Source organism: Neomonachus schauinslandi, chromosome 16, assembly GCF_002201575.2.
Source record: "Neomonachus schauinslandi chromosome 16, ASM220157v2, whole genome shotgun sequence".
NCBI lineage: Eukaryota > Metazoa > Chordata > Mammalia > Carnivora > Phocidae > Neomonachus > Neomonachus schauinslandi.
In genome coordinates this window covers 7,877,682-7,890,216 of record NC_058418.1, presented here as the reverse complement: position 1 = coordinate 7,890,216, position 12,535 = coordinate 7,877,682, and the positions used below count along the sequence as shown (strand labels likewise).

The window sequence follows — 12,535 nt, the reverse complement described above, 5'->3', positions numbered from 1 at the left end:
CCCCTGATCCACCACCTACCCCTGTCCAGCCACCATGGCCTCTCACCATTCCTCCACCACAGTCAACTACATTCCTGCCTCAGGGCCTTTGCATTCACCCTGCACTGTGTTGGAAGTGCTCTTCCCCTGGATATGCCCCTGGTGCTCAGTAGACTCCCTGACGACCCTATGTGGAATGGGGACTCCTCCTCATTCTCAGACCCCTTAGACCAGTTTCCTGCTCCATTTTTCTGCATATCTCTTACCATCTTCTACCATACTCAGGTATTTTGTTCCATGTCTGTTTCCTCCCTTTATAATGTAAGCTCCCAGGAGGCGGGGATCGTGTATTTCATTCACCAAGGGAGCCCCATGTTTGGAAGTGTGCCCACAGCAAGCACTTCATACGTCGCTGTTGAATAAATGAAGTGCAGGAGGGAAAGAAGACAGGGAGGAAGGAAGGAAGACAGAAAGGAAGGAAGGAAGGAAGACAGGGAGGAAGGAAGGAAGACAGGAAGGAAGGAAGGAAGACAGGAAGGAAGGAAGACAGGGAGGAAGGAAGGAAGACAGGAAGGAAGGAAGGAAGGAAGACAGGGAGGAAGGAAGGAAGACAGGGAGGAAGGAAAGAAGACAGGAAGGAAGACAGAAAGGAAGGAAGGAAGGAAGCAAGGAAGCAAGGGAGGGAGGGAAGGAGGGAGGAAGGGAGGAAGGGCAAAAGGAAATTTTAATTTTAATTTTATGAAACAAGGCTATTGAACCTGATGACCCTTTGTATATATCTACTTAGTGGGTTTCAAACGTGCGAAAAAACTGGCAGAAGGTGGGACATGAATCCTGTACTTCAGGGACCTTGTGTTCCTGGAGCATCCTGCCTGCAGATGGAGGTGAGGAGCAAGAGACCCTCCCATTTCAGGGCGCAGGTCAGCGTCAGGGTGTGAGGGCTGGCACAACGTCCCCCCTAACAGAGGCAATCTCCCAGAGTGCCCAGGGCGGACACACAGGGGGGCTGGGGTTCCCAGGAACGGTTTCCACACCACCTGGCTGAGCTGAGAATTTGAGAACTCCTCGCCCTCCCTCTCTTTACATGATGATATTTTGCAGGGGATTAACCTCCCCCCCCCTCCAGGGATCAGCTTGCTCTAAACCTTGGTAATCCAGATTTATGATTTAATTCAGTGGCCTGAGTATCTTACACAAGGAAAAGGAAGTAGGAGGCCGGAGGGAAAAAACAGACCGAGCTTCCGGGAAATCAACAAAACGGGCTAAGCTCACTTTGGAAGCCTCTTTAATTAACCATTTGCAAGCCCAGTCTTATCAGGAACCCCGTTTGTAGCCCCAAGATTGGCATGCCTCTCTCTTACTGACAGAAAGAAACTGAGGAGATCGGAAGCAACAACAGGGAAGGGTGGACTACAGGCTGAACTTTTTTGGGAGTTGGACCCAAGAGGACGCTGGGGAAGAGACTCTGGAGGGTCATAGGCGTTAGGGACCACGCAGTCAAAAGATGTCATTAACCTTTGGAATTGGCGGAGCGGCACTGACCCTAGTCCCAATCTCATTTCCATACGTAGACTCTTCCTTCTTAATCTCATTCTAGAGAGGTGCCCCTCACCCCACCCCGCCATCCGGGCAAAGCGATCACTTTCGGGCTAGGCTCAGCTCATGCTCTGTGGGGCCAGTCACCACGCACCCTGCCCCCCTCTCTCCTGGAAGGGCCCAGGCGGGATTTGGTCCTCAGCAAGTGCTTGATCCACGTTGGCCAGGTGGGGAGTGAATGGGGCTTCCGGAACTTCCTCAGCGAGACATCATCTTCACAAACTCTGCAAAGAAAAGTCCCCGGTGAGGCATCTATTTGTAAGAACAGCGAGCATTCACTTTTGAGGCCTTACTGTGTGTGTCAGGGGCCATGGGGGATCTTCAGGAAAGTCCTCGACGACCCCGTGTACCTGTTTCTTCATCTCCAAACTGGGAGTCACAGGACTACCATATACCTTCTATAGTCTTTCAGATGGTTAAACACGATCATGCTTATAGACACATGGACTGCTCAGTAATAACTATGATTATCTGATTCCATCTTTTCAACCAGTTCTGGAGGAGTAAATATCATTTTACAGATGAGCAAACAGAGGCCAGTGAGGTTGACCAGTGCACCTGAGATCATGTGGACGGTAAGTGGCAAAGCTTGGAAGGAACGCAGGGTGCCCCTGACTCTGCTCCATGACTCCATGCCAGGTGAACTCCAGGGCCCCACCCAGGTCCTGAGGTCAATCTGTCCCTCCCCTGCTTGGGGATCTGTCTCCTACCTCGTCCAGATTTCCAGTGATGCCCCCGGTACACCTGACCCTGGTGAGATCCAGCAGGCAACCAGCAATCATTTACTAAGTTGCGGTCATGCAATAAATATCTACCAAGCTTCCCTTTTGGGAATGAGAGAACAGATGGTTCAGAGAACATCACTTACCCCCTCCAGGATTTGACAGCCCGGGAGGTCAAACTCAACTCAAAGCAGCAAGGTCTGCAGTGATTACTCCCTTTGAAGGGAGAGGAGCAGATGATTCCCGAGGGATAGCTAAGACCTGAGAATGCACTGATGGGGAAGGTGCAGGAAGCAGAAGGAAGGTCAGGGAGAAAGGAACAGGATTTTGAGGACACAGAGCAGGGGCCAAGGGTGCCCCAGAGCACAGCGACTCAGAGAGAGGCTGTCGAAATGTGGAGTGGGTGGGGGGCAGACCATGGGTGCACTTGAATACTGGATTAAGAATTTAGCTTTTGTCGTGGCCCCTGGGTGGCTCAGCGGGTTAAGCATCTGCCAGTAGCTGTCCCCACGCAATGTCACCTTCAAAGTCGACGGTACCGTCTCCGTTCACGTCGGCCTCCTGCACAACCTCCGAGATCTCTCGGGGCGTGAGCTTCTCTCCCAGGAGCCTCTGCATGGCCTGCTGCAGCTCCCCGAGGGTGATCTCCCCGTCTCCGTTGGTGTCAAACTGAGCAGAACAGAGCGATCACGTGATGTCAGCACAACAAGGGCACTGTTTACTGACCATTTGCTGTGGGTCAGGAACTAAGCTAAGGGCTTTTGCACACGGCACACTGGCGTGTCAGCTCGCAGAAGGCGGGTCATCTGCACGGTCTTGTTCACTGCCCCGGGCCCAGCCCCCAGACAGTGCCTGCCACACGGCACGCACCGCATAAATATTGGCTGAATTAATTAACTGTTTTCAAGCCTCCACGCTGCACACCCTTAACCAATCTACCAGAAAGTCTCGTACGTTCTATGTCCCGAGCAGGGGACGCTGATGCTAACCTGGCCGAAGCCACAATCATCTCCTGCCTGGACTGTCATGACAGCCCCCCTGATTGGTCCTCTGGCTCCCATCGTGGTCCACACATCAGGGCCTTGCGTTCATGTTCATTTAAAACAAATCAGGCGCCTGGGTGGCTCGGTGGGTTAAGCGTCTGCCTTCAGCTCAGGTCAGGATCTCAGGGTCCTGGGATCGAGCCCTATGTCAGGCTCCCTGCTCAGTGGGGTGTCTGCTTCTCCCTCTCCCTCTGCCCCTACCCCCTGCTTGTGCTCTCTCTCTCTCAAATAAAATCTTAAAAAAAAAAAGAAAAAAGAAAAGGTAGATCCACCCACCCAAGGTTTTCCAAAAGGAATGTTTCCCAGTAACTGAATTGCATATTTGTTTTTAAATTCAAACAAGTTGAATTTATATTCTGTTGAATGTAAACGGAAATTAAATAAATAATCGAATTGAAACTAATCAAATTTAGGGGCGCCTGGGTGGCTCAGTTGTTAAGCGGCTGCCTTCGGCTCAGGTCATCATCCCAGGGTCCTGGGATTGAGCCCTACATCGGGCTCCCTGCTCAGCAGGAAGCCTGCTTCTCCCTCTCCCACTCCCCCTGCTTGTGTTCCCTCTCTCGCTGTCTCTCTCTGTCAAATAAATAAATAAAATCTTTAAAAAAAAAAAACTAACTAATCAAAATTAGATAAAATGAAAAAAATGAGTTCCTCAGTCACACTTGCCATATATCGAGGGCTCGACATATATGGCCAGGGGCTGCATTTTGGACAGAGCGTTTCGAGATCCCAGGAAGTTTTGTTGGACCATGCAGCTCTGGGCCTCTATGTGAAGCTGGGACAGAAAAAAAAAATCACACAGCTGGTAGGGGGAGATCTTCCTGGGATTTGGACCCATGTTTGCACAGCTCCAAAGTCTTTCCTTCCAAAGCCTACACTATTCTTTATTTTTGCCTCCTATATTGAAAGCTCTGAGGAAAGAGCTTTATTTATTTATTTATTTTTAAAGATTCTATTTATCTATTTAAGAGAGAGAGAGCGAGACGGCGTGAGCTGGGGGAGAAGCAGAGGGAGAGGGAGACGGACAAACAGACTCTGTGCTGAGCGTGGAGTCCGACATGGGGCTTGATCCACGACCCCAAGATCATGACCTGAGCCGAAACCAAGAGTCAGATGCTTAACCAATTGAGCCACCCAGGTGCCCCTGAGGAATGTATTTTATTAGGGGATGAAAGCGAATTTCAGCAAGCCCCTTACCCTCCCTGGGTCTCATTTTCTAAGTGTCTCTACAGGTGGGTTAAACCAGATTATCTCTTTGCATTCCCCTCTGGGATCTCAAATTATTGGATTTCTTCTTCCCATTGTGGGCTTGGAGATTAGAGGTCCTAACATGTATTCTGGGGATGGCAAGACCTCGGGTAAGATTTGTAAATTCCATGAGCCTCAATGTCCTCGTATGCGTAACTGTGGTAAGTGGCGGCTTACCCCTACTGTTCTTTATGATGATTAAACTAGAGAATATATGTAGGGGACCTTGTGCCTTGCAAGTGTTTGGAAGACGTCATTTTCCTTCCCTATAAATCCCATTATAGTTTCCAAAAAACTTGGTTTGGGTGGGTTCCGTCCACACTTGAAGACCAATCGTAGACCCCTGGGGTTTCCTTCAAGCACCAACACCATGAAACTCTTAACTCACTTCCTTGAAGGCGTCTCTCATCTCCTGGATACCGATCATCCCTGCTGTTTCTGCAAGCAGTTTGGGAGTCATGAGCTCCACAAAATCGTCAAAGTCGACACGGCCACCCACTGAGGACAGAAGAGGCAGGTCTAGTGAGATTCCACGTAATCAACCCCCCATGACCTCGCTGGACCCTTCAAAGTCTGTTCAAGAGGGAGACCTGCTCTGATCTCTCTGTCTTCTGAGAGCTTTCCCTCTCAGCCAACCCAGGCCCCAGGGTCCCTCTAATCCGAACCCGGATGGATGGGTGTGTGGGTGGAAGTCACTAGCTGTCCCTGTGACCTTAGGCAAGTCTCTTAATTGGTTCAGATCTACATTTGCTTGTCTGTTGGTCTGTAGAAGGGGGAGCATGAATTCAGTGGGAGCCAAATTGCTTCCAGATAGGAACACGATCCCATCCGTGTTCAACCTTGTTTCCTCTGTGGCACGCCTGGAAGCAAACCCCAGAGCAATTCTGTCCCAGCTTCCTTCTCAAAATGAGCTCTGAAATCCATCCCAAGTTTGTTTACAGCAGCAAATGTGGTTCCAATCTTGCCCTCTACTGATGCGTCTCAGTGGTCATGGTAGTGACCTCCATCGATCACCACTACTGGAGGCTAAGCCTGACCTGCATCAGCTCCTTTATCGAAATCCCACAAGGAGTGACATCACCTCTGCCTGACAGGTGGGGAAACTGAGACTCAAGAGTGGGGGCTGACTCCACGTTTCAAAAGCACCACAATCAGTAAATGATAGAAGTGGGTCTTGGATCCAGATCTGCCTCTAAGAGTCACCCTTTTATCCACTTCAAATGCTGTCTCCCTGAGTCCAGCCTGGATTGTTTGCTTCTAGACTCCTAGTGACCCCTATCCTCTTCCCCCTTCCACCATAGCCCACCCCCACCCCCAGTGGTTCTTCCAGCCCTGGCCTCACAGTTCATGCGGATTTGCTGGCCCAGTTCAGTCAGCTCCATCTCCGTGGGCATGTAACCCATCGTCCTCATGAGATTCCCCAAATCCTTACAGGAGATGAACCCATCTCTGTCCTTGTCAAACTCAAGAAATGCTTCCTGAAGCTCTGAAAATTAAGAGAGAAGAACTTTGGGGGAACCTGAAACAATCCATGGGGAAGACTTGCATCCCTTGAAACCATCAGGGAGGCACCAACTAGAGACTCTGCAAAGGAGAAGACATCTTTGAAAACCAAAATTTCAAAAAGGAGTGATGTATAAAATGCAGGTGGAGATTGCAACGTGCAAGATCGAAATGTGCAAGAGGAATGATCCGTGAGACCGCAAAGTGACAGCACCGCGGTCCTCCAAATTCTGGGGCGACATTATGGGAAACTTCCAAACCACCAAAAGAAAAACCAACAGTTTTGATTCATCTTAAAACTCATGCTTGTGGGCGCCTGGGTGGCTCAGTTGGTTGGGCGACTGCCTTCGGCTCAGGTCATGATCCTGGAGTCCCGGGATCGAGTCCCGCATCGGGCTCCCTGCTCGGCGGGGAGCCTGCTTCTCCCTCTGACCCTCCTCCCTCTCATGCTGTCTCTCATTCTCGCTCTCAAATAAATAAAATCTTTAAAAAAAAAAAACAACTCATGCTTGTGTCCCTCCTGGGTCTCTGAGACACTTAGGGATGGGCGTGCCTTCTAAACACTTTGGGAGACTCCTAAGTGACCATCAAAAGGAGTTCCGCAAAATCACGGCTGAGTGGAGGAGAGAGGGTTGTGAAGCTTTCGTGGGAAGGGTCTACCCTGAGATGCACAGAGAGCAGCCTAGTGGCGGATGACGATGAGGCGGCATTTGGGGACAGAGGTTACCTTCGATCTCATCTTGTCCCAGGGGTCTTTCCTGGAAAGGAATGCAGGGGAGAGGGAATTTGGAGGAGGTTAGGGATCCAATATCCACTTCTCCAAATGCATCGTCCCCTCCCTCCTCCGAGTGACCCCTCCCCTTTCCTGTTTCTCCTCCACCTCCCCATCCTCTTCCTTCTCCCACTTCCTGACTCCTACACCTGACTGCTTCTCGCCCTCTTCCTCATCACTTCCCATTTCCTCTCTCCTATCCCGGAATCTTGATCTCTCCCTCTGTCTTTCCTGAACAGACATCCATCCCATTGTGCTGCAAGGGGCCAGGGCATCCAATCCCCTCCTTTCTCTGGGACAAGAAAGCGAGGCTTGGAATCACAGCTAACCCGCGCTCAGAGTGCCAATTTCGTTTAAACCCCAGAGGTAGGTAGGGGAGGTAGGACCAAACAGCGTTCCCATCTTACTTGAGAGGAAGCTGAGGAACAGAGAGATTAAGGAAACAACCTGAGGTCACACAGCTCCTAAGTGGCAGAGCCCCTCCCAGGGCAGGGAGACATTAAATCACTCCCTCGACGTCAGGTGCAGCAAGTGCTGAGATTTGAATTCTGAGTCAAAATTCTTTCCACTACACCCCCTTGATTCTTGCCCCACCCACCCCATTCTTTCTCCCAAGGGTTAGAAGCCGTTTGCGTGGGACCAGTGTTCAGTGGCATCCAGGCAGGATGATCATTGGGTACGGGGCACGCCACCTGGGGAACCCCACCAGCCTCTGGCCTCTCCCTTTATCCTTGGAGCCTTCCCCCCAGCTTCTCTTTCTTATTATCCCCTCCCCCGTCTCCCTCCCTCCCTCCCTCTCTCTGGTCGCCTGAAAGCCTAGCAAGGAAATGTAAGCCCCTTGGAATCAAAGTGACCTGACTGGACCCTGCCACTCAGTAACTGTATAAGGCAAGGGGCTTTGTGCCTCAGCCTCAGTGCCTGCATCTGTGAAATGGGAACGCAAGGGCGGCCAGCCTTACAAGGTGGTCCTGAGGATGAAATGACAGCAGGAAAGCACAGCCCTTTGCGCAGGGCCGGGCAGGCCGCAGTGCCTTGGTTAAGTGGCAGCTAATGTCATCGTCGTCCTCGCTCTCTCTGGGTGTCCACAGAAACGGGTGGTGACGGACAGGGACATCCCAGTTTCCCTTTTATTGGTGGGTCTTCTCCCTCTCTCCTTTTTGCTGCTGACTTCTGATTTCACCCTCACCCACCTCACTGGCCCACGGAGCTCCCCGAACTCTACCTTCTCAGTCACGCGCCCCCGCCTGTGCCCCCCCCATCGGCTCCTGGTCCCTTGCACCTGTCACGCCCCTTCTTCCCCCACACCCAGCTCCCTTTGCCCTGCCCTTCCGCCTTGTCCACCACCTCACCCGCTGTTTCTCAGCGATGCCTTTCCTCAAGAAGATGCAGGCGGGGCCCATGGGAAACTGCATGGAGGGGCACGGCAGGGTGCACCAGGCACCAGGCACCAGGCTCCAGTCGGCTCCCCCTCCTCCTGGCCCCCTCCTTCCCGTCCCCCTCAGCGGCTCGGCCTCCTTATCTTCCCTGGCACTCCTTTGCCAAGTCTTCCTGCCTCTCTGGGCCTCTCTCTCGGTCCTGGTGCCCGAGAGCCGTGACAGCTGGATCAGAAATCTCTCCAGGGGTTGGGGAGGGATCAGAGCTGTTCCTGCCTCCCCATCTGGCTTGAGTGAGGTGGAGGGGGCACCAGTCTCAGCCTCTGACCTTTTATCCCCAGAATAGAACTGGATGGTTTCGAAACCGGGGATTAGAGCAGAGGGCACCCATTCATTCGCATTCCAGCGAGCCTGCGGGGTGCTCACTCCAAGCCCCGGGGGCTGGGAGGGGATCCAGACAGGGAGCCAGAGTTCAAATAGGGAGTGAGGGGGTGCCCACCGAGGGGCAGCAGGGCCCAGGGTGTTGGGGCCTGGGGGGGTGAGGATGCGCCGTGGGAGGGGAGCCCGGCGGGCCCTGCGAGAGTAGGAGCAGACTGAGGAGGTGTGTAATGCAGGTCCCGAGGATGTCCGCTCGCGGGGGCAGCACCGCGTAGGGTGTGGACACGGGGTCAGGGTGAGAAGGGCGGCCCCGCCGAGCGGGACGGCGGTGCGGAAGGAGTCTGTGGTGTTGGGTGGAGGCACTGGTTTGTACTGGTGGGTTTCCATACAGAGAGGGATATAACAATAAACAGACATCACGGTGTGCACGGGGACACTGGTATGTATGTCGTCGAGCTAAGAGGACACAGAAGCAGGGACGCCTCCAGCTACCGGGGCTTGACTTCTAAATCCCATTCTCCACGAAAAGGAGCCAAGTCCTGGGAGACAGGGCTGCTCCCATGTCTGGAGCAGGACAAGCATGAGTCTAAAACCTCTTGTGCCGTAAAGCAAGGACACCGTTGTGGGGTCACGGCAAGGAACACAGAGGTCAGCCTGAAGAAGCTCCAGTGACCGTATCAGGGGCAATTTGAAAATCCAAATAAATAACAACAGAGTATATAGGGTATGACAGGAAACCAGGAATCCATACAGACAGCAATAAAAAAGTGCCAAGCTTGACAATATTTATTTACATCGCACAAGGTATCCCCTTACAATATGCTAATTGCAAAGGAGGGTCACTTTATAGGGACACCGAGCAGACAGTATCTTAATGAAATGATTCAAATGAACGTCATCAGTAACGTGACAAATCAAAATTATAAATTCGGTTCATGCGCAATTATGAATGAGTACTCCTGCCCCCGTCCCCTGCTGCCCTGCTCTGCACTGGGCCCCTGGGAAACTGCATGGAGGGGCACGGCAGGGTGCCCTGCACACACTCCCCAGGACTCAGCTCCGAGCACCGTCTGCCCTTGATGGTTTCGACAAGTTCTAGAAGCATTTCACCAGGGGTTAGATGTTCTAGCTGCCCTCCCCGACCCCGGCCCGCTCGCCCCAGCCTCATCCCTTTACCATCCTCATCTCCAGCCATCAGCAGGCTCTTGTCACTCCCAGACCTTCACTGCCTGCAGGATTAGGTTCCACACCCTCGAGGGGGCACGCAAGGCTCCCCATGAGAGGCACTCTGGGCACAGGGCCTCCTGCGGACCACCCGGACCAAATCCTGGCCCTCCATCTCTTCGATAGTGGACCTAGGGAAAGTAACTTACATCCCCGTGCCTCAGTGTCCCCATCCGTCAAATGGGGTAATAAAAATTCCTATCCGGTGGGATTGTCGAGTGTCTTTGGTGAGGACGTCCCTGCCCAGCCCTGGTGGAGGGCCAGGCAGCCATGGCTGCTCAGGGCAGGGTGTTCACAGGGGTCTGCAGGGGTGTGGGGAGGAAGAGCATGTCCCCGGCCCCCTTTCCTCAGGAAGACTGGGTTCCATGCCTAAGGGAACCACGAGGCTGTACACAGAGCCAGACAGACGTGGGCATCCCCAGACACATAGCACTCAACACCAGTGTTATTTTGCCTTAAACATGTTGAGTTTGGTAAATATGGATGCACGTTAATTTGCTAGTTCTCTGAGGTAGAACTGTATCAGTCAGAAACTCTTCTGGCCGTGAGAAACAAAAGCCATTTCACAGTGGGGTAGTCACACTGGGTTACGCATCGTAACTATTCCTTCACCTCGCACCCCACCCCAACCAGAAGCCCGCTGGGCAGCAGCTGGCCCCTGGGTCACCGGTTAAGAGAGAGTGGCTACTTTCCCTGAGTCTCCTGGCTTGTTCCTCATGATCACAAGGTGGTGGCCCAGGCTCCAACCATCACATCCACAGTAGTTGAGGCAGGCAGGCAGGCAGGCAGGCAGGGCTGCTCAACCAGGTCTCCTTTTTGATCAGGAAAACCAGCACCAACTACATGCTGGGCATTGTGCCAGGGCTGGGGACCCAAGGATGAGCAAACCTCACGGCTCAGGCCCCAGAATCAGCAGTCCCCAGTCGGTGGGCGCCAGAGCTGGGGGGGCCTCACACAGTCACTGCACTGTCTCCCACGAGGCTGGGGCCCAGTGCCAGGCTGCTGGGTCAGAACCCCGGTGCGGGCCTGGGTGCCCACTTCCCTGCTCTGCGCTCCCCCCATCCTTGGAGCAGGGCCCCCCACACTGCCTGCCTGGCAGGGGCGCTGCACGTTACTCGAGTTAACGTTCACGGTCTAGGCCGCCACAGTCCCCTACGACAGCCACTCACCGTGTGCGGCTGCTTACAGGAAAACTCATGAAAATGAAGTAAAATCCACAATGGCTCAGTTGTCAGGTACACTGGCCGCATTTCTGGTGCTCATCCTGCTTCCCAGCGTGGATGCAGGGTGTTTCCAGCGCCGCGGAGAATTCAGGAAGGTGCTAGCACGCTGCCCGCCGCACGCCACCCACGCGGGAGCTCCTGGAACTGTCCCCCCAGAGCCCAGCACACACCCTGACACGACAATGGGTGTTCAATATTTATTGAAAGAAATGAGCAAATAAGTCCCAGGCTCCGCTTAAGCCATCCCCTCACACACACACACACACACACACGCACACCCGTGACACTCCAAACCCACGCGGCCGCAACACCAGGTCCGCCGAGCAACAGGACACCCCCGCGTCCCCACCTCCGCGCGCCCCGCCCCCAGCCCCTGGGCAGGCAGGAGCCTAGTAGAAATCTTCCGGGTCGGAGTCCAAGTCCGCGCCCTGCTGGTTCTGAATCTGACTCTGCTTCCTGTACAGGGAGGCCACCTGAGGACAGCAGGCGGGGGGCGGCGGTCAGAAGCCCCAGGGTTGCCCCCACCCCGTTCCAGAATCCGCCACCGAGAGAAGCTGGTCCAGCCAGGCAAGCCCACCCCGGCTGGGGCCTCACCTGGGCACTGGTGGTGGCCTCCTCGGGCTTCTTGTCTTCACGGACGCGGATAAACCGAGGGAAGCGAAGGGAGATCCCCTTCTCACCATCCACCTGGGGGAGGGGGCGAGGATGGAGACCCTCCTGGGCTTTAGCCCCCAGGCCACTCACGGCAGCAGGTCCCTAGCTCAGGTCTCCTCCCCGTGCCTGCCCCTCCAGCCTTGGCTTCCTGATCCATTCAATGGGGCTAAGCATAAAGATTAAACTAAGGGAATAAAGCACTTAGGACTGTACCTGGAGCATACTAAGTGCTTAAGGAACGCCAGTCTGGTAGCTGTGATCTAGGCTGTTGTTCTGTTCTTACCCTCAGGGCCAAGAGGCAGGGCAGTAGAGACGGGGTGTAGATTCGAGTACCAGACGGCAGGGTTCAAATCCCAGCCCCCAACTCAGGGGCTGTGTGACCCCGGCCCAGTGACCTCGGCGGCCGGGCTCTACCTCCCCAGCTGTATGCCGGGGACACTCAGTGCTTCGTGAGGACGGAATGGTGCGAGCAAGTGTGGGGCCTGTGAGCACGGCACCTGCTTCGCACGGAAGCTCCGTAAACGCTTGCCCTGCCACTTGTCACCGGGGGGACCCTAACTGCCTAACATGGAGCCTGAGTGAGAAATTTTAAGACAGAAATTCGATTTAAGAATGTGAATTCTGGGGGGCGCCTGGGTGGCTCAGTTGTTAAGCATCTGCCTTTGGCTTGGGTCATGATCCCAGGCTTCTGGGATCGAGCCCCACGTCGGGCTCCCTGCTTAGCGGAGAGTCTGTTTCTCCCTCTGCCCCTCCCCTTGCTCATGCTCTCTCTCTCTCTTTCTCTATCAAAGAAATCAATAAAATCTTTTTTTTTTTTTTA

General features: G+C 53.8%; 2 protein-coding genes across 5 annotated transcripts in view; both read right to left on the bottom strand.

Moving 5' to 3' along the window:
- Positions 1-1,716: 1,716 nt before the first annotated feature.
- CABP5 (calcium binding protein 5) lies at positions 1,717-8,451 on the bottom strand. Its single transcript, XM_021681214.1, has 6 exons — positions 8,213-8,451; positions 6,819-6,849; positions 5,931-6,074; positions 4,977-5,086; positions 2,819-2,966; positions 1,717-1,799 (listed from the first exon to the last, which is right to left on the bottom strand). The coding sequence occupies exons 1-6, from the start codon at positions 8,273-8,275 to the stop codon at positions 1,774-1,776; spliced, it is 522 nt and encodes a 173-aa protein (XP_021536889.1). The 5' UTR covers positions 8,276-8,451; the 3' UTR covers positions 1,717-1,773.
- Positions 8,452-11,438: 2,987 nt separating this feature from the next.
- The window catches only part of LIG1 (DNA ligase 1), a 36,774-nt gene continuing 35,677 nt past the window's right edge, over positions 11,439-12,535 (bottom strand). For all 4 annotated transcript variants that reach the window (XM_021681215.1, XM_021681216.1, XM_044911484.1 and 1 more), the window contains 2 exons: positions 11,656-11,748; positions 11,439-11,534 (listed from right to left, as the gene is read on the bottom strand). In XM_021681215.1, the coding sequence (XP_021536890.1) occupies positions 11,451-11,534; positions 11,656-11,748 (177 nt within the window). In that variant the 3' untranslated portion in view covers positions 11,439-11,450. The remainder of the gene's footprint in view (positions 11,535-11,655; positions 11,749-12,535) is intronic.